This window comes from Branchiostoma belcheri, unplaced genomic scaffold (genome assembly GCF_001625305.1).
Source record: "Branchiostoma belcheri isolate BF01 breed outbred unplaced genomic scaffold, Haploidv18h27 scaffold40, whole genome shotgun sequence".
Classification (NCBI taxonomy): Eukaryota; Metazoa; Chordata; class Leptocardii; order Amphioxiformes; family Branchiostomatidae; genus Branchiostoma; species Branchiostoma belcheri.
Genome location: NW_017804021.1, coordinates 2,386,447 through 2,411,161, shown reverse-complemented (window position 1 = coordinate 2,411,161; position 24,715 = coordinate 2,386,447). Strand labels below are relative to the sequence as shown.

At 43.7% G+C, this 24,715-nt stretch overlaps 1 protein-coding gene across 1 annotated transcript in view; it reads left to right on the top strand.

Moving 5' to 3' along the window:
* The window catches only part of LOC109477620 (glycine dehydrogenase (decarboxylating), mitochondrial-like), a 29,818-nt gene extending 6,641 nt beyond the window's left edge, over positions 1–23,177 (top strand). The window contains exons 3-21 of the mRNA XM_019778964.1: positions 6,930–7,065; positions 8,204–8,446; positions 8,991–9,147; positions 9,481–9,677; positions 9,999–10,095; positions 10,393–10,498; positions 10,659–10,798; positions 11,287–11,367; positions 15,679–15,779; positions 16,357–16,441; positions 17,185–17,226; positions 17,623–17,841; positions 18,399–18,604; positions 19,352–19,534; positions 20,310–20,554; positions 21,021–21,116; positions 21,582–21,689; positions 22,060–22,205; positions 22,772–23,177. Coding sequence (XP_019634523.1) covers positions 6,930–7,065; positions 8,204–8,446; positions 8,991–9,147; positions 9,481–9,677; positions 9,999–10,095; positions 10,393–10,498; positions 10,659–10,798; positions 11,287–11,367; positions 15,679–15,779; positions 16,357–16,441; positions 17,185–17,226; positions 17,623–17,841; positions 18,399–18,604; positions 19,352–19,534; positions 20,310–20,554; positions 21,021–21,116; positions 21,582–21,689; positions 22,060–22,205; positions 22,772–22,921 — 2,738 coding nt within the window. The 3' untranslated portion in view covers positions 22,922–23,177. The remainder of the gene's footprint in view (positions 1–6,929; positions 7,066–8,203; positions 8,447–8,990; positions 9,148–9,480; positions 9,678–9,998; positions 10,096–10,392; positions 10,499–10,658; positions 10,799–11,286; positions 11,368–15,678; positions 15,780–16,356; positions 16,442–17,184; positions 17,227–17,622; positions 17,842–18,398; positions 18,605–19,351; positions 19,535–20,309; positions 20,555–21,020; positions 21,117–21,581; positions 21,690–22,059; positions 22,206–22,771) is intronic.
* Positions 23,178–24,715: the final 1,538 nt, after the last annotated feature.

The following is a 24,715-nucleotide window of genomic DNA, read 5'->3' as shown; positions in this document are numbered from 1 at the left end:
ATCCACGATTCTTTAGGATTTATATAGAAAAGTTTTTAAATGTCGTGTAATGTTTGTGTGAGTCATCTGATTCTCTGTTTCCTAGAAAACCTCGGGCTGACATTTCTGGCTGGCCAACTTGTGAATTATTTATAATTATGATTGGTGACAGTAGTGATGAAAACAACAACATTAAACATAACCTTGAGGCAGTAAAGTTACACTTTGTGGATTAATTCTAACTTCTATTCTTGAGGGTTGTTCAGTATTTATTTATAATAGCAAAAGTTGTTGAACGTCGTGTAATGTTAATGTTATTGTTAATGTTTGCAAGATAACGTTAATGACACATGACATGTCTGTCTGTCCAGTGTGTTCATTATTTATATCATTGAATTTGGAATTTGGACGTGCTGCTGAAAACGAGTTCAAAACAATATTAAACATAATATTCAGGCAATAGAATTACAAGTTGTTACTAGTAATGAAAATTTTTGTTCAGTATTTGTTAGAACAACTTGGTGCACTTCGGCTAATGTTGATGTGAGATGTTTAGATAATCTTCCATACATTTTTCTGGTTGGACGTCGACAGTCAGTTTAAATCATTCATACCACCACCAGCCTCCATAGCATGCAAAAAACTGGGGGTTTTGGGGTCTTCATGGTCTTTGGGAGCTTTTAATTTTATGTGCTATTTTCTGCATATAGACAACATAGCCGACCTGGTTGAATTACCCCCGTTTTTTAGAACTGGGCTAATCAGAAAACAGCCGAAGACCACCAAACCCCCAGTTCTATAAGCCTGCTACGGAGGCTAATCAGAAAACAGCCGAAGACCACCAAACCCCCAGTTCTATAAGCCTGCTACTACGTATACATTGGGGGGGGGCACTTTGGACGGGTTTGGCTGAACTCCAAACTCTGCGTCATGTGAACCAGTTTACAGACCCGTTATTGCTAACCTCATGTGTTGGGAGTATCACTTACTCCTGCAACAATGGACATTATAACTCTATAAGCCAGTCTTACCATCCTGTAGCAGGGGAATAATTACTTAGGTTTCACTTAGTTTACACTCAGTTTTTCAGTTTCACATTTATTTTTGGTCACACTTCACTCATAGTCATAGTAGAAAGACCAGAATTGGAGATGACAACTGTTACACTGTATTGTTTGTAAGTCAGGTGGAAGATAATGACTACAGGGCATGTACTAGTACTAGTAGTGACATTGTTCACTAGTACTAGACCAGTTGCAAGAGACAAGGACACTCTATTGTTTGGAAGTCAAGGGGACAATAATATAAAACACTGACTGCAGGGCATATAAGTTATAACACACCAGTTTTGTATGTGCAGTTGCTGTGAAAGATTCAAGTGGCTGGCTGAAATAATTGAATACCTGAAAACATGTGAAATTCCCTACACTGGTGTTTTCTGTACTGGTGTTATGCTGGTTGCAAGTCTCCCAAACACAGGCCCAATATTATAAAATATAGGATATGAAACTAAGAAGTACCAGTACTACAGGCAGGGCTCAAAATATCCATCTGTAGTTAGTAGGAAAACGTTTCAGACTCAAAAATATGCAAGTTACAACGTAATGTGCTAAAAGAATTTGGTTTGGTGTTAGGAATCAAACGAAATATTTAAAAAATGCACGTAGATTCCAGCCAGCACGGCCCCCTGGAACCCTGACCCTGTGGTCCCAAAGTAAGACTACTAACCACCCCACCAGTACAGTAACCATCCAGTCTGCTGTTCTGTGTTCAGTTCTGTATGCATGAAAGTCAGTGACCTCCGACCCTCTTGCGTCAACGCGAACGATAATATTGTGCCGACCCCGCAGATATAAATGGCCGATTTGTACGTCATCAGGCCCAAAGAAAAAATGTTGTGTTTTCTGTTTCCCGACTGACCGTAGAAAAAACTGTCGATCCTAGTCTTTTTTTGTGTAGATCCCTGCAGGGGACATTAATTTCTTGAGCTGATTGATCTTTTCTTGCTCCATGATCTGACACCTGGGTGATATGAAACGATGTACAATCAGTTTGCTAACATTGACATTGAAAATATAAGTGTCCTCGTGCAAGTTTTACTTTGTTAAAATGTATTGTATAAGTTAGATCACATTAAGTAGAGATTGCCAAGTCTTATTGATTAAAAAAAGATAATTCCTACCTACTGACCCTAATATTTTCAGGTCTGAAACAGGAAACACAACATTTTTCCCTGGCCCCAGAAATCGCAGCACTCGGGTTATTAATCCTGAGATGATCGGCCATTCCAGCTTCACAGGCGCAGATTACAGATCAATAACCAGCAGGATGAGAGTTTGATGGAGAGGTTTTAGAGCTCCCTAAAGACGCCGTTATTGCGCCGAATTGGGCGGGGAAAATTGGGCAACATAATCAAGCCTGGACCAGCGAAGACCGACGCGTGGGAAGGGAGTAATACTCAGTAATTCCTCGCAGTTTGTCATCTGAAAATTGCTGGTTAGGACTAGCCTCCACCAGGCCTTTCTACGGGAAAACGGATCGTAGAATTCGGCAGAAAAAGAGAGTAAAATTGGCCAAGGGAGTCCGGCCGCGGGCAGGTAGTTTCTTTCCCTCCGAAGCGCGGCCAGTCAAACCTACAAGGAGGCCAAACTCCCCCGGCAAATATTCTCCTATATCTAGCCAGCGTAGTTAGTCTGGTAGAGACTAGGTTAGGACGGTGGTTTGTGTTTTGACGTAGTGCCGTCATACACGGGCGGTTAAAGTGGTGGTTTTTACGGCGTTTTGGTCGGTGGTTAGGTTTTTGACGTGCGGCCGACATACGCCGCAAATTGTGGGTAGTTAGGCTCCTGCTTGGCGGGAATTAGTGACAATTTGGGGACAATTTTGTGTGATTACTGCTCGACACACGAGCCTGACTACTGATGCTGCTTCTGTCTGGAGTTTTACCGCACAAAGTAAATGGGTGTTCAAGAAATGTTGAGGTGGAGCAGACAAAAGAAAATAAAACTCCATGTTATCAAAAGCACTGCTCTGTTGGTTAATTATGTAGAAAAATGCCTTGTGGTAGAATATGATACATAAAATTATCATTTTTATTGTAGAAGGTCTACAGTTTTTACAGTACATAGAACTTAATCACCATAACCTATACTTACATGTAGCTCGATGTATTAGAGCATAAAATTGTACAAATTACTACAATAGAGGCCTTTGAAATTCTTTCCTGACAGAACATTCTTGTATTTTAACATGCCATTGCATTTGGATGATGATGATTTAAACCCTTCATTGCAAGTTTTGCCTGTTTCTTCTGCCAGAACAAGTTTCAAGTATAGAAAACTAAAATGTTATTGAACTTATTGAAACAACTCCATCTGAAGTACAACAGGCACATTTGTGTAATGTTATCACAGGAAAGCACAGGGTACAATTCTACAGGATCCTCAACTACAGGAATTGCCGTGTTGACCTTGGGGCTTTTGTTCAAGGTCATCCATGTCAGCATCTTGTTTCCATTTGGAGGGTCTGATGGGGGGTTGATGTAATTGTAGCTAATTGACTTAAACAGTCATTGTGGCCACTTTTTATTGAGTAGGAACAGGCAACAGTGGAGGGGTAGTACGTTTTTGCAGTATAAGTAGTTTATTGTCATTACAGCCAGGTGCATGTCTTTCGGGTGCTGTGTTGCTCTGTACCAGGAGTCGGGGGTTCGAATCCTGCTTCGAATCCAGAACCTTGCCTGTCTTAAGTTCTATGCCTGAATAGGTTAGGGTTAGGGTCAGGCACGGTTCTGGATAGTCTGTCTCCCGATATTCAAGAATAGTTCTGGATATGCATTGACTCCAGAACCATACAAAGTTCTGGATAAAGCACGGTCCTGGATACAACTCAGCCAGTCTTTATTTGACAGTAGATTCTAACATGGGTGTAAAACTAGTGGCGTGAGTCTGAGTCGTGTTGTCCCGTGACTGACTGATAAATTATTCACACCTGAGATCGATACACATCAGCTCACTCTGACTAACTCCTGACGTAAACTCTGCATTTCCCTGGACCTGCTCAGTAGTTTTACAGAGCTGCAAAATGTACTCAAAATTTACTAGATTCAAACAGAGGATGTAGGCTTTTTTTACATCTGAACAATTATGCATTTTTATGGGGCTTTCTTTTCTTGTACCAGTATTTTTTTTTCCTGCCAGCCTAACAGTGGTATTTTAGATACTACCCTTGTGCCAACAGAAGATCTGCTTGGAGATTGGTTAAAATTCTACTGTCCAGCTCGTCTGACCATAATATACATGCTGTATATATCCTGTAACTTCAGAGCTATAGTAGTCAGAATCCTTTCATCCTAAGAGTCAAAACAAATAGTAAAAGAAGACATCCTGATGTAAACAATGAAGACAGTCTCCGGTCTTGGAAACCTTCCAAGATCATGACAGGCACTCTTGAAGAAATGAAGCCTTAACTCAGCATTTAGGTTCTTTCCTTATTTTTCTCATTGATAATAAGCATGTTGACCTTGTTAATGTTACCAGTCCCTGACCCTGACCCTGCCTGGCTGTCTGACCATAAACATGAAGGTCACATGACTCAGGTTACAGGTGCACAGATCGGGTTTCAGTCTGCAGGGTGCAGCGACCTCTAAAGGTCCTGTCGCCATGGTAACAGACCAGGAGGTTGTTTTACTGGAAAGGCTTTTTTTATTTATAACTTTTTTGTCCTGCCCAAATTGTGCTGAACTATTTCTGACCTCTCATTAATAAGTTACCTGCTGGAAACACTGCCCAGTGTTTTGTAGGAAACAGTCTTAAGTACTACTCCCAGTTTTTTACAGGTTTATTTAGACGTCACATTAGATCAGACCTGATTTAATGTGACGTCTTATTTAGTAATTTAACTACCAGACTCCAAATTCCCACTTAAGCTGAACTAGGGACTCTTTACAAAGGCCTCAAGGAAAATAATTGTTGTGTTTCCTGTTTCCCGACCAGAGCTAGAAAAACCTGCTGACCCTAGACTTTTTTTGTGTGTGGATCCCTGCAAGGGACATAAATTTTTGTAGCTGATCGACCTTTTCTAGCTCCATGATCTGACACCTGAGTGATGAAACATTGCACAATCGTTTTTCTAACATTGACATTGAAAATATAGGTGTCCTCATGCAAGTTTGTTAAACTGTATTGAATAAGTTGGCTCATGAGAGGAAGTCTAAAAAAACAGCAACAAAAGATAATCCCAACCTACATGTGTCAGTATGTATACCGACCCTAATGGCCTAACCAGTCAGCTGCAGTCATTGCCATTACTGGTCCCCCCTGTACTCAAGGAGTACTTCCATATCAGACAGAACTAAGTCTACCATTCCTCACACAGTCCCTGTACACCCAGGTTTTACACATGTGATTCAGACGTCACATAAGTACAGACCTGATGTACAAACTGCCATCTCACAAATCCCCAAGTAAACCACGGACAGCCTGTAGGCACTTAGCCAGTGGCTGCCCGGTTGTTTGTGTCTAAATTATGACGGAACTTGAAAATGAATGATCAGGACTCGAAATTCTTTTCCTGCATCCCTGCACATATGTAAAGTTACCAGTGACCTGTTCCTGACAAAGTTTTCCTGTATTACTCATTTTCTCTCCTTTTAGTCCATCAAATATTTTGAAGATGTAGCACTGTTTTGAACCTTGTGATAAGCCTGTAATAAAAGATGGTACTTTGAAGCATTGAATACTTTTTATCAAGGGGAAAATGTCCTATTAGTACTATTATATCCAGATTCTGGATAAAGCAATTGGCTCTGGTTTACAAGTTTTGCAGACTGGTTGGTTTTATCCTGAACAATTGTAGTTGGACATCAGAAATACCTGCACAAATTCTCCTTCACACCTGTACATTCAGGTGTAATTTCCACCCCAGAACTTTGCCCATGCTGTACCTGTCAGCCTGGCGTAGCTGTGATTTATAGACCATCAGTGTTATTAGCGTTACGGACGGAACGTTCCGCACGTAGCTCCGCCATCAGCGGCGTGACCTCTGGCTAACAAGCCTCGGCCGGCCGGTTCTCCTGAATTATGGGGCCTCGCATCATCCGTTATACCATTAAAAATGCACTAAACTATTTCTAACTTATAATTGAGAACTCACGCCAGAGTGTCCTCAGGTCATTCAGTTTATTTAGTTTATTACGATACCCTTTTACCTTTTAGGTAGTAAATTATTACGTATGAGAAAATCAGGACAGCAGCTATCTTGAGACCAAAATCTGATAGAAAGTTGAGATTTTTTTAGGCTTTCCTGTGACTTCATATCAGTAAGGGCTGTGAAGTTTATCAATAAATAATGCTTTAGAGAACAACAGTCATCAGTCAGATGTTATAGCTCCAGGCTGGGGAGATCCTGGGTAAATCCTGTAGCAGCAAGGCTGACTATAACAGTAGTAAAAGGGATTAACTCTGTCTGGCTGGGTTTGGATGGTTGATGGGCGCTCTATAGTGACGGACGAACAACGTAATAGTGTCTGTATATGGGGGGAGAGGGGGGGGGGGCTCAGACCAAATGAGATTAACTATCACTGTCATTTTGGGTTTGGATGGATGATGTTCAGGGGTTTTTCTAGAAAAATGTAGCATGAGGGAGCAGATCGCAAGCATGACAAGGAAAGAAGCAACTGAGGGGGGATTTTTTTTATAAGAATAGCCACTTTGGGTTCAATCTGAAAATTGGTATGAGGGAGCTGGCTGGTTACATGAGGGAGCAGCTCCCTTATTCCTGTTTAGAAAAAACCCTGATGTTGCTAGATAGACCCGGTTTACACGGCGACAAAATCCGTGCATACGAAAATTGCGATTGCATGGGTGATGTTTGGGCAATAAACCATTTATTATTATGATGATGATGATGTAAAGAGTCTCACTGTCTGTTTCTGCCCCTTATCTGTCCAGCGGAGAGTGAAGTCCACAAAAGACTGCGTCACATCGCGGGGAAGAACAAAGTCTGGAGGTCCTACATCGGGATGGGGTACTACGGAACAGTCACGCCCAACACTATCCTCAGGAACATCTTCGAAAACCCTGGATGGTAAGAACAGATCTCTTGTTGTTTTTCTGTCGTTGTTGCTTGTTGTCTTTATTACTACAAAACTGTTATGCCAAACACCATCCTCAGAAACAAAAGGTCCCAGGTTATTCCTGCTACCAGCTGCAGCCACGTATATAATCTCTCCCTGATAGACCGCAGGGATTTGCAACACAGAGGGCAGAGATGGCATCAGGGTTAAGTGCACTTGTTGGGAGGGGGGCGTGTGTGATATTCTCTCTTATTGCCCAGACTGTAAAATATATGTCCACTTCAGAACGCAGCTGCCAGGCTTTACTGCAGGGAGTTGAGAACATGTATATGGACCTACGCACATTTTATTTCCTGTGCACAAACTTACCCCTGGCAGTGTTGCTCACGTGCAGATGCACACACAGTGCTGCTGAAGTCCCGGGCATTACGGCTGTTATCTGTGGAGAAGCCTGTCTCCGAACGGCGCCAGACTAACGACGTGCCTCCAGGCTTCCCACAATCCTGTTAGTCGCCTGCAGGAGACTTTATGGCACTTATGGGTTTCTCCTTCACGGTGCACAAACATGTACATGTAGATTTCTCAGTCTTCTATGCCCCACAGAAACAGATTTCTCACATCCTCAGGGGCTTCAAACTTCAGAATCCCTGAAACTCCCGAAACAGACATGCATGTTTCTTAAAGAAAAAAAAAAAAACTGTCCCTGATTTACGATGTAAGATCAATATTCACATACAGTTATCCCCAGGTTTGTAGTTCTCTAAGATGGGATTCAAACCCCTAACCCTGTGGTTTTGTGTTCTACAGGACGACACAGTACACACCATACCAGCCCGAGGTGGCCCAGGGTCGGCTGGAAAGCCTGTTGGGATTCGAACCCCTAACCGTGTGGTTTTATGTTCTACAGGACGACACAGTACACTCCTTACCAGCCCGAGGTGGCCCAGGGTAGACTGGAAAGCTTGCTGAACTACCAGACGATGGTGACAGACCTCACCGCTATAAACATGAGATTCGAACCCCTAACCCTGTGGTTTTGTATTCTACAGGACGACACAGTACACTCCGTACCAGCCCGAGGTGGCCCAGGGCCGGCTGGAAAGCCTGTTGGGATTGGAACCCCTAACCGTGTGGTTTTATGTTCTACAGGACGACACAGTACACTCCTTACCAGCCCGAGGTGGCCCAGGGCCGGCTGGAAAGCTTGCTGAACTACCAGACGATGGTGACAGACCTCACCGCCATGGACATCGCGAATGCTTCACTCCTGGACGAGGCGACGGCAGCCGCAGAAGCCATGGCGCTCTGCTACAGACAGAACAAGAGACGGAGATTCTACGTGGACAGCTACTGCCATCCACAGACTATAGGGCTGATCCAGACTAGAGCAGAGTAAGTTAGAACAACATAATTATATAGTCTCACAGCTACTGCCATCCACAGACTATAGGGCTGATCCAGACTAGAGCAGAGTAAGTTAGAACAACATAGTCTCACAGCTACTGCCATCCGCAGACTATAGGGCTGATCCAGACTAGAGCAGAGTAAGTTAGAACAGTACAGTTCTATAATACATTGTACATGGTAATAGTTATAGTTAGACAACAAACTAACTGCCATCTATAATATGTAATTTTTCTGTTAAACTGACAGTGTCTTGTAAAATGTTATATCACGAAGGAAGTCAAATTTTTTGCCTGCACTGACCTCTGACCTGGTCAATGACCTGAACCAGACTGTCTCTCACCATGGTAACTGGTGTTGGGTTTCAAAATGTTGCAATTTTATAGTAAGAGGGATTTAGACTCCTGTCACCATATATGTGTTTGAGTAAGAATTAACCGGGCAGACCATATGCGAAGGTAAACATCATGCATTTGCTTTGCAAATGTTACCTTTCTAGTTTATTTATTTATTTGTTTGTTTGTTTGTTTAGGGCCCTGGGCATCGATATAACCGTGAGTGACATCGTGAACATGGACTTCAGCGACCGTAACTTCAGCGGGATGATTCTGCAGTACCCGAACATGGAGGGGCAGGTTTACAACATGGAGCTGCTGCAGAGAGTCATCGCAGACGCACACGATAACGGGGTGGGTAGTACAGGTTTTTACTGTAGATTGGGCTGGTACCTTGGGTGCCGCATTTTTTTTAAAAACCTTTATTTAACCTTGAATCATACAGTGTACAGTCTTCGGCCTAAGCCGCTTGTCGAGAGCTCAAGGAGGGGAGTCAGTTGTCCTCTGACTATAATGCACTGCCCCCCACCCCAATACTGGCAGTTCAATGTTGTGCTTACATGTATGTCTAACCTCTGACACGACCCCCCCCCAGACGCTGGTGGTGTTTGCGACGGACCTGTTGGCGCTGACGCTGATGTTTGTGGTTCTGTGTGTGTTTTGTGCTTGACCTTTAACCCGTTTCAGACCCTGGTAGTGTTTGCGACGGACCTGTTGGCGCTGACGCTGATGAAGCCGCCGGGCGAGCTTGAGGCGGACATTGCGGTCGGCAGCAGCCAGCGGTTTGGCGTGCCGCTCGGGTACGGCGGGCCGCACGCCGCGTTCTTCGCCGTCAGGGACGAGCTGAAAAGACTTATGCCTGGCAGGATGGTCGGGGTCAGCAGGTGGGTCAGGGGTTAGGGGTCAGGTCAGCAGGTGGGTCAGTGGTTAGGGGTCAGCAGGTGGGTTAGGGGTCAGCAGGTGGGTCAGGGGTTAGGGGTCAGCAGGTGGGTCAGGGGTTAGGGGTCAGGTCAGCAGGTGGGTCAGGGGTTAGGGGTCAGCAGGTGGGTCAGGGGTTAGGGGTCAGCCAGTGGGTTAGAGGTTGGGGTCAGCAGGTAGGTCGGGGGTTAGAGGTAAGGGAAAGCAGGTGCTGTTTCTCACTTTTGTGTTGAAACTTCGAAATGTTTTGCTTGGTCACTCATGTATGTTGTTTAACCCCATCGCAGGGACTCAGCAGGGAGGGACTCGTACCGTCTGGCCTTACAGACTCGGGAGCAGCACATCCGCAGGGACAAGGCAACCAGCAACATCTGCACAGCTCAGGTAAGTTCATTGGACAAGGCTGTTCATGTGATCAGAATGTTTACAAACAAAATGGGTTCCCATTAATTACCTCCGGGGAAGGATATCTCCTTCCCTGGGAAGGTTTTACTATTGTGCGAACCATTTCTGTCAGCAGCTGTTTCTCGCGATCGGCTGGACGGATTTGTTTGGGGTTCGGTCTACGTATTGCTATTGGGCTGCAGATGATGCAGAATGTTTTTCTAACTAATTCTAATTCTAAAGATTTGTGTGAGCTTAATATCCCCACAGTTTGATGTTTGATGTTTCCCCCTTCAGGCTCTCCTGGCCAACATGGCCGCCATGTACGCGGTTTACCACGGACCCGAGGGCCTCAAACACATCGCCACCAGGGTGCATCATGGGACATTGCTGCTAGCTGAAGGTGAGTGGAATGAGGTAAAATCTCATTGAAAGATTTTACTCTTTGCCAGTAACAGCAGACAGCAGTAAGCATGCTGTAGATACTTAATATCCTCAAGACCACTTTCCTAAGATGTCTTCAAGTGACTCCTGACGCAGCACTCCTGACTTTATTCTTGCAGGTCTGAAGCGGGCGGGGCACCACCTGCAGCACGACCTTGTGTTCGACACGTTGAAGGTCGCGTGTGGGACGGGCCCGGCCGACGTTCTGGAGCGGGCGGCGCAGAAGGAGATCAACCTCAGGGTCTATAACGACGGCATGGTGAGGAAATGAGACTTTTACTTTATCTGGATCCACAGTTAGCTTTAGTTTACACTTTGCTATTCTTCCCGTGATCACATACTAGTAGGAGACGACAAAATAACAATCATACATACATACATATCCAGACTACAAGAATTCAGAAATACAAGGTCATTTAACTACATGATTCCTATCAGTCTCCTAACTAAATTTGTTTCAGTTTGTAGGAATTAAGGTTTCTGCAGTCAGTGAAGAAGATTCTGTTTCACCTGTGGAAGATGATTATTAATCATTAATCCGTGGGAGATTAGTAACCCAGATCCAGTAATCGGGCAGGGGATCAGAGTTGATGGGATCAGGAGCAGGGATTTAGGTCTAAGCTGCCCGTGGATTAAGCTACTAAAGATGTACTAATCCTTCCAGGAAGCTCCAGCAAGTGTCTCAGGACTTAAAAAGGCAGCACTATCTTCACTAACCCCCTTTTTTCCGCCCCCCTCCCCCCACAGTTGGGCGTGTCCTTGGACGAGACAGTGGAAGAACACGACCTTGACGACCTTCTCTGGGTGTTCGGCTCCGAGTCAAGTGCTGTGAGTAGAGCTATGCTGTTCTCAATTGTGCTTAGGATAAAACTATGAAAGGAAACATTTGTTTAACACTAGTTTATGCCTGAAGGCTAATAATTGCATTTTACCTCAGGACATAGGAAACATACATCTGACAAGAACATAAGAGTAGAAATAGAGTAATTCAAACCCTAAAAGTTTTAACAAAATAGAAACTAATTTAGGAACTAAGTACTAGCTATATCTTTTGAGGCAAGTAGGGTTTGGCTATATCCAAATCTGTGCCTGATCCTAACCCTAACCCATTCAGGCATAGGACTAGATAAGCACGGTTCTGCATACAAAAGAGACTATCCAGAACCGTGCCTGATCCTAACCCTAACCCATTCAGGCATAGAACTATAGATATAACGTTATGTTACGCCTGTTTGTTGCTGTGTTGTAGGGTTAGGGTAAGGGTAAGACCAGTGATTGTTTGTTGCTGTGTTATAGGGAAACACCGAGCACATGTATGGCAGACTGGTAATCATGGTTCACTTGTTAAGCTTGAGCAGGCATTTTAATGGGATAAGGACCTGGGCTTGGCTCTAAGCTTACATAATCCCAGGATAAGTGATTGATAAGAAATCAGCTAGGAGTTAATGCACAATGTGCTATGGCATAGCTGTGGTGAGGCTGGATACAGGGTTTGAATTTGGTTATATACAAAGGCTTTAGTGAAGAAGTAGAAATAATGGTGTACAATGTAGCTGTGATTTAAGCAATGATTTCCATAATTATCAGAGTATAACCTATACTCCTTGAATAGTTTCATCAGGTTGGTAAGACACTGAGTAAAGAGACTCTTTTTACACCAAGTCTTTTATTCAGCCGACGTACATTTGGGAATGCATCTATAGCAGTGACACCTGTGCTGCAGTGCAATGTGAACCAGTCAGAATTGCCCTGAGGAAGGTGACAGACGGTCACTGAAACGTCGGTTGAATAAAAGTCTTGGTTGTGTAAAAATAAGTCTCTTTACTCACTATAACCTATAATACTACTAAGTACAACACTTTATTAGACATTCCCAAAGGTTACTTTTTAATGTTATATAACACTAAATCATCTTCAGCTTACACATACAGAAAATGCCATTCGTTTCACATGCATCACACGCACAGGTGACATCATCAGTTGCCATGGCAACAGATAAGAACGACCCCGCCCACACACCTTTACCTGTCAGCTCCGCCGAGCTGAAACTGAACCCAGAATGTTGCATATAGACAGCCTACTTAAGCTGGGGCTTAACCCTCAAAATCTCACTTAATACTATACTATACAGTTGAAGGTAACTGTCAACTAAAGATAACAACTGTGTCCATAATATCACCAGGGTCCATAATATCACCCTAGTCCATAATATTGCCACCTTGAGAAAAAGTGTGCTTAAAGATATTGTTACTGCAACATACCCTAGGTATGTACATTTGAGGTGTGAAGGAGTGCATACCAAAAGTATGTTGCAGTAAAAAGTCTGAAATGCTAAAGGTTTGCTGACCTGTAAACCTAAAGCCCCTCACATATACATGCAGATACCAAGCGGTAACTACACCAGAAAAGTCTCATGCACATGTATGCTGAAAGTTATCATCAGCTAGAGATACAGCCCAAAGTCTCACTTACTCCTGATTCTAAAGCTGTACTGACCTGTATACTCTAATTCCAAAAGCCTCACATATACATGCAGACCAAGTTACTACACCACAAAAGTCTCACATGTATAGCTAAGGGTTACTGTCACTGTCAACTTAAGATACACCCCAAAGTCTGAATACTGAGGGTTTGCTGACCTGTATACTCTAATCCCAAAAGCCGCACATATACAGTTTGTACATGCAGATTACTGAGTGTTATCTACACATTCAACAAAAGTCTTACATACACAGTTGAAGGTTACTGTCAACTTAAGAGACACAGCCCAAAGTTTCACATACTGAAGGATTGCTGACCTGTATGGTATTACTTTAAGCCCAAAAGCCTCACATATAAATGCAGATTACCAAGCAGTAACTACACCAGAAAAGTCTCACATGTACAGGTCTAGGTTACTGAACCGTGGCTAAACCCTAGAGTTGCATATAAACAGGGTACTTGAGCCTTGCAGACATTTCAGTCATGCTGCATGTCTAACCCTGATCCTGTCAGCTTTACTCTGTTATGCCGCTTTACACAAACATGTACAGGACTAGGTAACCGCATAGGCTACGGGGTGTACATGCTGATATATGTATATAGCAGTAGTAGAACCGTTTATTTCTCTTTATGCTCGTTCAGACAGTCTAGTTCTCTTTATGCTCGTAATTTTGATGCCCTTTAGCCCAAAGGGTTAATCTTCCAGGGTTCACACAGTAATAAAAACATAATCATGTAACAATAGATTAACATCTGTGGTAAAAAACACACATTTGACACAAAAAGTTTAAGCCAAGGCTAAATTTATATCCTATTTGTCTGAAGTTCATTCAGTAATTTCATCATTACCGGGGTGGCAGTGGTTACTAAGTATTGTTTAGTTCCAGTAGGATATATCTGTACCTGTCTGGCAGGGATAGATACTGTACGTGCTCAGTGGTGATATTTCAAGTCGTGAAGTGACATTTTCCCTCAGCTTCACAAGGCCAAAACTGGCATTAACATTTCATGGCAGGTACACTTGGGGTGTAGCATAGCAACTTACTATAATGATAATTATTAATTTAATATTCTCATAACCTGTCATACCTCACTGGTATACTTGTCACTGCTATACAGATGATAAAATTAGATATGTAGACTGTAATAAAATGTGAGATTTCCAGGGCCCATAGGCAGTTTTTTTATTACAAAATTCCACATAAACGTGACCATGGCTGAAACTGAAAGCATTCCACAAAACTTGTACACATTTCTGCAGGAGACAGTCTACGTTGGCGTAAAAAAAAAAAACAGTGCAAAAAAGAAAGCCCGATAAAAAGACTAAAAACACGCCAAAAATAAGCCAAAACCCAACCCTTTGGTTGGAGGGTAGAATCTATCCCTGAAAACCAGGCTGTTATAACTCATGACAATGACGTATGGGAGTCATAAAACTCTGGCATTTCCCCCACAGAAACTGCCTCTAACATTTCAAGCCACATTACACCCCCTGTTTCTGCTGTGAGAGTTTGGTTCTTGGCGAGTGTGAGGAAATGTCAACCCTGCCTCCTGTGTGTGGGAACGGTTATCTCACTGGAACACTCCGCTGTGGCCAAATGTGTGTTAGACTAAAGAACAGGCTTATACAGGCCATGAAACAGGCCATGAAACAGGCTTATAGGCTTTGGAACTCACCTTATACATTGCAGGGCTCGAAATTCATTTGGGGAATAGCTATTAGCTAATAGCTATAGGTGCACGGTTGCAAAAAATTGGGTCCACAAAAATTTTTTTTTAGATATAATATATAATAGATTGTCAGTAAAAACTAATTATGTTTCATTTCTGAAGAAAAGTACTATTATAATAACAATCATTTTATTTGTTTTCTAACACTTAGATGTTAAGAATGTGCTGTAAACTATACATTTAGCATCTTTATTTACGTAAGCCTAGCTACAAAAATATTTGGGTGCCCTGGTGCACCCACAGAAAAAATATTTCATGCACAGCTCCAAATTTGGATGCACTACAGTGCACATGCACCCAGTATTTCCAGCCCTGTATTGCCCTGATCATGATACAGACTTAGGTAGTGTAAGTTATGACTGGCAGGTTTGATTGCCCTTGAGGAGAAATTTGAGGTTAAAAATGTGATAGGAACAACTCGGACCAGAATATCTCGGGTTCCGCATGACTTAAGGTTTGTCCTTGTCCTTGTGAGATACGCTCTTGACCTTGGCCAGCTCCTTGAGGAGTGCTGAAGGTCAGACACGGTGTCTTATTCTGGTTGACAAGGAAGATTGGAATATTCCAGGCTGTACTGTAACAGTAAATTCGATTTGTGGTACATTTTTTTTTCAACGGTCTTCAGCTGAGATTTGGGAATGTGATCAATTTCATGCCTTTCATTTCATCTTAGAATAAAGGTAGCAGAATCTATAGCTCTGGACCTGTAACATGGCACTTAGGCAGAATACATTATTTATTATGAATAATATATACTATTAGGCATTTGAAGTGCGTAAAAAAACATATTTTCTTGTGACTAAGTATCTAGACATGGCAGAACATTGAAGTTACTGTTTAGATGGATACAGGATTGAATGATTATATAACTATTACCACAAGCGTGCCTTTCTTCCTTTACTCATTCATTCGTTCCTTTGTTCCCAGGCCCTCCTGGCAGACAAGATGGACTCCCTCCCCCAGGGGAGTATAATGAACAGTCCCTTCAGACGAACCTCCCCCTACCTGCAGCACAAGGTCTTCAACAGGTGACAACTTTCACTCAGTTAAACTGACAGTGTCCTAACGGGTGGAAAAAAGTGTATCTGTATCATTCTGTATAGCCGGTATAACCGCCTTTCGGCGTAACACACCAGCTTCGCAGCTTACACTGATCGACTTGTTACACCTAACCCTTGAACTTCTAGCTCTAGACATTGTTTAAAGCTATCTATTGACCATGCCCCTACTGTACTTGGTGACAGTGAGTTCCACTCTGCGATAGTTCTAGGAAAGAATGAATTCTTGAACACCTCAATCCTTGGTTGATAACTCTGGTACTTGAAGGCATGGCTATTTCTTGTTCTCTTCTGGGCTGGTATTAGGTACTTAGTAGTTGGTACGTCCACCAGTTTATTAGTCATTTTGTACATCAAGCATAGTCTGGACATTTTTCTTCTGTCTTCCAGTATGTGTACTAGCTAATTTGTAATTTAACATTCTGGTTTTCTTAGTTCCACAATGATGGTGCCATTGTTATATTTTAGTGTGCCGACATTTTGACAACCGCTCTTTCATCTTTGTCAGGGCAAATTCTAAATGTTTTATGTTTTTTCTGTCCTGCAGCCACCGGTCGGAGACCCAGCTGGTGCGTTACATGAAGCAGCTGGAGAATAAGGACGTCTCCCTCGTGCACTCTATGATCCCTCTGGTTAGTATCTTACATGTACATACACGCAAGCACACACACATACACACACATACACACGTATCTTAGCTGGAGAATATAAGGACATCTCCCTGGTGCACTCCATGATTCATCTGGTTAGTTCTGTAACATGTACACATACAGTGGAGTTACTGTCAACACACAATACATGTACGCTGACAAATTTAAACATACTCCTCAACATGTGAGTCCCTTAAGCATGAATTGGACAGCTAATACAACAGTCTAAAACTTCAGCATCTTTCAGCATTCCAGTCACAGGCAGGAGCTGAGTTTTACATGTGTTTGGCAAAACCTGAAGTCTTTGTGAGCCTGTGACTTTTGTCAGTTCTGTGAACTGAAGGGTAACTTTGAAGTCTTCCATCCAAGGTCGGAGGAAAGTCACTGAAAATTTGAATTCCAGAGAGAGTGAGGTCTGTATGGGGGTTAACAGAGAGAGCAGAGGTCTGTATGGGGGGTTACCGGTGGGAGATTGCAGGATTTAGGATGAAAAGGGCTGGGAATGATCTAGGCTCAGAGGGAGGGAGGCAATTTGGGATCAAAGGAGGGAATTTAGCATGGGAAGTGCCTGGGTAGAATGTGGAATGTGTGAGACTGGAATGTGGACTTCGAGTTATAGTTGGCCATTTCATAGTATATATTTGTTGTATGTGCATTTATATGTGGAATCTTGTTTGTTTGTTTTTGGTTTTTTGTTTGCTTACACAAATATTTCCCATCTGCAGGGCTCCTGTACAATGAAGCTGAACAGCACGACACAAATGATGGTGAGTCTGACTTTTGATTATTTTAAAAATTTAGATTTTCCTGTAAGATTCAATTTTTCCTGTACGTTCAAGCCGTGGTCTGTATTGTCTTAGTGACCAACTGCAGGCAGTCTTGAAGACTGTAAAACATATCATGGAAATGTCCTATCGTATCCAGAACCGTGCCTAGATCTAGTGCCTGAATGGGTTAGGGTTAGGATCAGGCACGGTTCAGGATAGCCTCTGCGTATCCAAGAACGTAGATTTGCCCCAGGCACGGTTCTGGATACACGTAGATAATCCAGAACTTTGCCTGAGCATGGTCCTGGATAAAGCACAGGGAGTAAAGGTACCGGGAGATGCTGAGGGAACTAACTAACTAACTAACTAACTAACCCTCCGTCCTTCCTGTTCCAGCCGTGCTCGTGGCCTGAGTTCTCGTCTCTGCACCCGTTTGTTCCCGAGGACCAGGCCGCCGGGTACCGAGAGATGCTGAGGGAGTTGGAGGAGGACCTGTGTGAGATTACCGGCTACGACAGCATCAGTTTCCAGCCCAACAGCGGAGCGCAGGGCGAGTACGCCGGTCTCAGGTCCATCATGGCTTACCTCGCGTCCAAGGGGGAGGGGCACAGATCCGTGAGTAACTTGCCTTACCTGTCTGACACTTCACCTGTCTCAGATTTCTTTTTACCTGTCTTACCTGTCTCCCTACCTGCCGTACCTCACCTCCAATGGGGAGGGCCACAGATCTGTGAGTAACCTAGCTTTTTTATCTATTTATTTACTGATATGGCTACATCTTCACCTTCATCTTTGCGGGGCTCTGAGATGTTGTACAAGCCCCGGCTACACCCCCATATAGCCCCTTTTGGGGCACTTTAGGGGGGGGGCCTTAGTCTAAGGCGGGCAGGCCTCCCTGGCTGTTCAGCCCTCACAGCCAGGGCAGCCCAACTAGCCAAAGGCTATTACAAAGGGCTTGCCCTGCTGCATGACAAAACATTACGGCAACTTTTCACCTGTCTTATCTTTATGTCCTCTTTATTGTATCCAGAACCGTGCCTATCTAGTTCTCTGCCTGAAATGGTTAGGGTCGGGATCAGGTACGATTCTGGATACATGTGGACTATCCAGAACTGTGCTCAGGCATAGTTCTAGATACAACTTACAGTGACCCTTGCCCTTTGCCCCCTCAGGTGTGTCTGATCCCGACCTCTGCCCACGGGACGAACCCTGCGAGCGCCCAGATGGCGGGGATGAAGGTGCAGCCGGTTGAGGTGAGCAGAGACGGGCGCGTCTCCAAGGAACATCTCTACAAGATGGCGGAGAAACACAAGGAGCATCTCGCCTGCATGATGATCACTTATCCATCGACTAACGGGGTCTTCGAGGACGACGTCAGGTAAGGAAAACATTTTGTTTTTGGTCTGATTCTTACTTCTCCAAACAAATAAGGTCAGTGACCTGGACCAGACATCTGTCACCATGGTAACTGGTGCTGTAGCAGACACCCTGTGGTGTTAGGTTATCCCTCAACTAATGGGGTCTTTGAGGACGATGTCAGGTAATGTCTAAAGTTGAAACTTTAGATCCAACACATAGAAGTTCTCTCACCTAGAGCTTTCGACCAGTCACTCTGGCCTTCTTCAGTAGACTGACCCAATGAGGCTTGTCATGTGGCTTCTTTGAAGTGTGACGTTAACACTGGGTCAGGTACTGTCATTATGTATGCTTTTGCAGGAGGAAAACATTTTGCTTTTGCACTGTTTTTCTTCTCCAAACAATTAACTTGAAGGTCAGTGACCTGGACCAGACATCTGTCACCATGGTAACTGGTGCTGTAGCAGACACCCTGTGGTTTTGAGTTACATTACAGTGTGTATGTAACAAGTGGCAGGACAAAGTTGGAGGGGCCAGTGTATCTTTGTTTGTTTATGCCTTTTGTTTGTTTGTGTGTTACCAGGGAGATCTGTGACCTGATCCACAGCTACGGAGGCCAGGTGTACGTTTGTTTGTTTGTTTGTTTGTTTGTTTATGCCTGTTTGTTTGTGTGTTACCAGGGAGATCTGTGACCTGATCCACAGCTACGGAGGCCAGGTGTACGTTTGTTTGTTTGTTTATTCCTGTTTGTTTGTTTGTGTGTTACCAGGGAGATCTGTGACCTGATCCACAGCTACGGCGGCCAGGTGTACGTGGACGGAGCGAACATGAATGCGCAGGTGGGGCTGTGCCGGCCAGGTGACTACGGGGGAGACGTTTCTCACCTGAACCTGCACAAGACGTTCTGCATCCCGCATGGAGGGGGAGGGCCCGGCATGGGGCCCATCGGAGTGTGAGTTTTCTCATTCATTCACTCACTCATTCACTCATTCACTCATTCACTCATTCACTCATTCATTCACTCCTGGAGGGGGAGGGCCGGGCATGGGGCCCATCGGAGTGTGAGTTTACTCATTCATTCACTCATTCACTCATTCATGGAGGGGGAGGGCCCGGCATGGGGCCCATCGGAGTGTGAGTTACTCATTCATTCATTCACTCATTCATTCACTCATTCATTCACTCATTCATTCACTCATTCATTCACTCATTCATTCACTCATTCATTCACTCATTCATTCACTCATGGAGGGGGAGGGCCCGGCATGGGGCCCATCGGAGTGTGAGTTTCTCATTCATTCACTCATTCATTCATTCACTCATTCATTCACTCGTTCACTGATGGAGGGGGAGGGCCGGGCATGGGGCCTATCCGAGTGTCAGTTTTCTCGTTTGTTCCTCCATTCATTGACTCATTCCATCATTTAGGGCATACTGCCCATCAGAGTGAGTTTTCTCCTTCCTTCATTCATTCATTCCTTCATTCACTCACTCATTCCCTCATTCAGTATAGGGCATGTGCCATCAGAGTGTAAGCACTCCTTCAGTTTTTATGTTTACCTTTGCTCTGTTTCTTCTCCAAAATATCTGTCACCATCATTGCAAAACACAGGTTGATGGGCTGGTCACTATATATGTTTATGTCAGAAGAATCAGAGAAACTTTAGAGAGAGACTATCAGCAGGATATCTTTTAACCGTTCCTTCTGCCCTACCCCCTCTCCACAGTAAGAAGCACCTGAGCCCGTTCCTGCCGTCCCACCCGGTGGTGGAAGTGAACACGCAGTCTCCGTTTGGGGTCGTGAGCGCGGCACAGTTTGGGTCAGCCTCCATTCTGCCCATCTCCTGGGCCTACATCAAGCTGATGGGCGGGCGGGGCCTCAGACACGCTTCAGAGATCTCCATCCTCAACGCTAACTACATGAGCAAACGCCTGGAGGGCCATTACAAAACACTGTACAAGGGAACCAATGGTGAGTCCTGGGTATGCTAATAAGTACATCAAGCTGATGGGCGGGCGGGGCCTCAGACACGCTTCAGAGATCTCCATCCTCAACGCTAACTACATGAGCAAACGCCTGGAGGGCCATTACAAAACACTGTACAAGGGAACCAATGGTGAGTCCTGGGTATGCTAATTAGTACCAATAGTGAGTCCCGGGTATGCTAATTAGTACCAATAGTGAGTCCTGGATATGCTAATTAGTACCAATGGTGAGTCTTGGTTATGCTAATTAGTACCATGGCATATGATGTTAGAATAAATCATGTAGCAACCTGGCAGGACAAGCTAGAGAGACTGGAGACACCATATATTGTGTAAGGAGATTTTTAACCACCTTGGTTTATTTGGCAAGAATTACGGAAGTGAATATAGTGCATTTGGCTTGCAAGTGCTGCCTCTCTAGTAACTGGAGCTTGTGTGTTGTTTACCTGCAGGATTCTGTGCTCATGAGTTCATCCTCGACACGAGAGTGTTCAAGAAGACGACGGGAGTCGAGGTGGCCGACATCGCCAAACGCATGCAGGATTATGGTATGTAACTGCCTCCTGGTGACGGGTGTAGGTACTGCAGGATTACGGTACATAACCGCCTCTTGCTGACAGCAGATTACAGTACATAACTGAGCCTTATGCAACCTTAAGGCTTCTTAGTATAAGTTTTTAACCATCCACTTAACATGTTTCATAATATAATGTATTAAATCTATTTAGTGTTTGGGAGTGCAACTTGCGAAGGTGTTAACTCACCGGTTTTGCACTTCCTTCCACTTGTATTCAAAGACATTTCAAACTGTACTAATGAATAAATTATGGAGATTATTTGCAAACTGACAATGACAAGAGCATTGAGTACACAGTGCATTGAGGAATGGGAAAACCATATACTGAAATGAAGTTCTATGTTCTACTAATCTAATATTCTATCTCTACTTAAAACTAATAACATAGTACACTGTACATACTTATTAAACAACCCCCCCCCCCTCCGGTGTCCAGGTTTCCACGCGCCGACGATGTCGTGGCCGGTTTCGGGGACGTTGATGGTGGAACCGACGGAGAGCGAAGACAGGGAGGAACTCGACAGATTCTGTGACGCACTCATCCGTACGTATAGCAAAAAATCTTGATTAAGGCCTATATATTAACCCTGTCTTATGTAAATAAATCTAGATCTTGTCAACTTTAATTGTAAGGGTAATGTCGAAAGTCAAAAGCATGTACATGACTGTCATTGTGGTTTTGATAAAGTTTAAGTGATAGATTGTAAGGATCTGTGGTTTAGCCCTTCAGTGTAATCAGGTTTCACGTTTGTGTAAAGCTACTAACAGGACAACTTGCCACCCTACAGAGCTAACTTTGGCTGCAGTTTGAGTTGGATTTTGAAAGTTCAGACAGTTATTTGTTCTAATTCTTGGCCTTAGGTTTCATGTTGACTTCTCAGCTGATTCGAAACTTCTGTTGTTTTTTTTCTTAGAAATCCGCCAGGAGATTCGAGAGATTGAGGAGGGCAGAATGGACCGAAGAAACAACCCCCTAAAGATGGCGCCCCACACGCTGGCCTGCGTCACACACAGCGAGTGGAACAGGCCGTACTCACGGGAACAGGCAGCCTTCCCACTGGTGAGCAGGGGGGTAGGGTTTAGGGGGGGTAGTGTAGGGGGGTAGGAGAAACAACCCCCTAAAGATGGCGGCCCACACGCTGGCCTGCGTCACACGCAGCGAGTGGACACTGTAGCACGCACCCTGTGGTGTTGGGTTACATTGTGTAGCAAGTGGCAGAACAGAGCTGGAGGGGCTGGTCACCATATGTACATGAATGTGTTTGAGTAAGAATAAGCAGAGCAGTAGTTTGTTAGGCTAGACCATGTCCTTGTGTAGGTAAACATTATGAATTTGTCAGTGTAGGTTAGATATCTGGGTAATAAAATATGCAAAAAACAGTTACTCAAACAACTGGATGTTATTTTTGAAACTAGAGGCTCCTGTAGTCTCTAGTGTCACTGACGAAAGCTAGTGGATGCTACCTGAAAGCTCTGTCTGTGTGACCGTTTCCAACATAATATGAAGTTGCTTGAGTAACTGTTTTCTTGGCGTATCATTAATTTGCCACTATGAATTTGCTTTACAAATGTTACCTACATGTACTAGTTGTCTCATCTTTTTCTCTCGTCTCATCTTCTCTTCAGCCGTTTGTTCAGCCGGACACGAAATTCTGGCCTTCTTCGGGGAGGACTGACGACATCTACGGAGACCAGAACCTGGTCTGCACCTGCCCGCCCATCGACCAGTACGCACCGCCCTTCATCGAGAACGGCAAGGTCAAGTCCGCCGTCTGAGCAACAGTCGCTAGGCAACGGTCGCTAGGCAACAGAAGATATATTTCTACGAGTCGCCGCAACAAGGAAAATTGAACTATATTGATCTCTGTGTGTGTATGATATTGGAGAGTACAGCAGCTATTTACGGGAGGGGAGAGCAGCAAAGATGGAATGTGCAGTTTTCAGGACAGTTTCTTCCAGCTTCGGCCACTCCAGTTTACTTCTTTGGTTCTCGGAAATTTTCAAGGTGAAACTATAGCAAGCAGACATCATAAAAGCTGAGAGTGCATCAAAGCAACAACTCAGGCTTTGTCTTCAGTATGTTTTTCCAGTTGAGCAGTTTGTATTTAAACCGGGAACCAGAAAATCAAATTGGTGTGGCCTTATTTTCAGTTTTTTTTGGGTCTGCCATAAAAAAACTTGCAATCTTTGACTGAATGTTATTGTTGCTTGTGCAGAAATGGAGATGTGTAAATGTTTTTCTGTCATTCTGTCATCCCCAGTTCAAAATGATCTCTGCCAAACCAACGTAACTGTCTCACTCATCAGAGCAGGTTTATAACATGTTGTGATCAGTTAGCTGCAAGCTGCTGCCATCAAACTTTTCTAACATGACATTTGATTGGCTGTGTATTTTATAACAGGCTGTTTCATTGGCCATACATTCACACCTGCTATAATTACTTCCATCAAACCTCTGTAACATGGCATTTGATTGGTTGTGTATTTTGTAACAGGCTGTTTCATTGGCCATGCCATACCTGCTATAATTACTTCCTTCAAACTTTTGTAACGGGACATTTCATTGGTTCTGACTTTGTGGCCAGTACAGTAATTATAGCCGCAAGTATTTTGTTATGGGCTGTTCCATTGGCCATACATACATTCATACCTGCTATAATTACTGCCATCAAACTTTTGTAAGAGGACACTGCAATGTATTATTGGTTCTGTAATTCCTATTTCTGTCAGAATTTGGGGAAAAGTGGTTCAATTTTCTAGTAGCTTAACCTTCCCCCTGCTGAATTAACCCTTTAACCACTGAGAATTGTTCAATAAGAGGTAATGCGGCAGGGTGAGGGTTAACTAAGCTGTGAGAATAAATGGGACGTGGTGCAAGTTATATATCAAACTGAGAGTCAGGAAAGTTACCAGGTGGAAAGGGTGGTTAAATAATGGGGTTGATATGAATTATGGGTATTATAATAGTTTATGGTTAGATAATGGGGCTGCTGCAGCTGGTTTATGTCCATATAAGGCGCTTTTGGGTCTTCGGCACACAAATGTTTGTTTCACGTGTTGGGCAGGAAATTTGAACAGATTTGATTTAACCCAACATCTCTGTACTGTTGACAATGTCCCTTTCTATTACTTGTTACTGTATCCAGAACTGTACTTTAGCCAGTACCTTGCTCGGGCATAGTTCTGGATAGTTCATGCATATCCAGAATCGTGCGTGGGGCAAATCTACGTTCTTGGATACGCGGAGACTATCCAGAACCGTGCCTGATCCTAACCCATTCAGGCATAGAACTAGATAGGCACGGTTCTGGGTACGATATTATGTATGTTTTGTGTTCATATCATGAGCGAGAAGAAAACAGGAAATTTAGAAACAGAAAATTAAAAAGGAGATTTATTAAAATTTATTGGCTCGGTCTTCGGCAGGTTAATTTCCTAAACATCCTGCATCTTTCTTTGGGCTATTCTATTCCAAATGTTGAGGGGGGTGCTCATTTTTATGTCCATGATTATAATTATGCAATTTCACTATCTTGTCTCCTCCTATCTTTTAATGAAAGATTTGTGGCC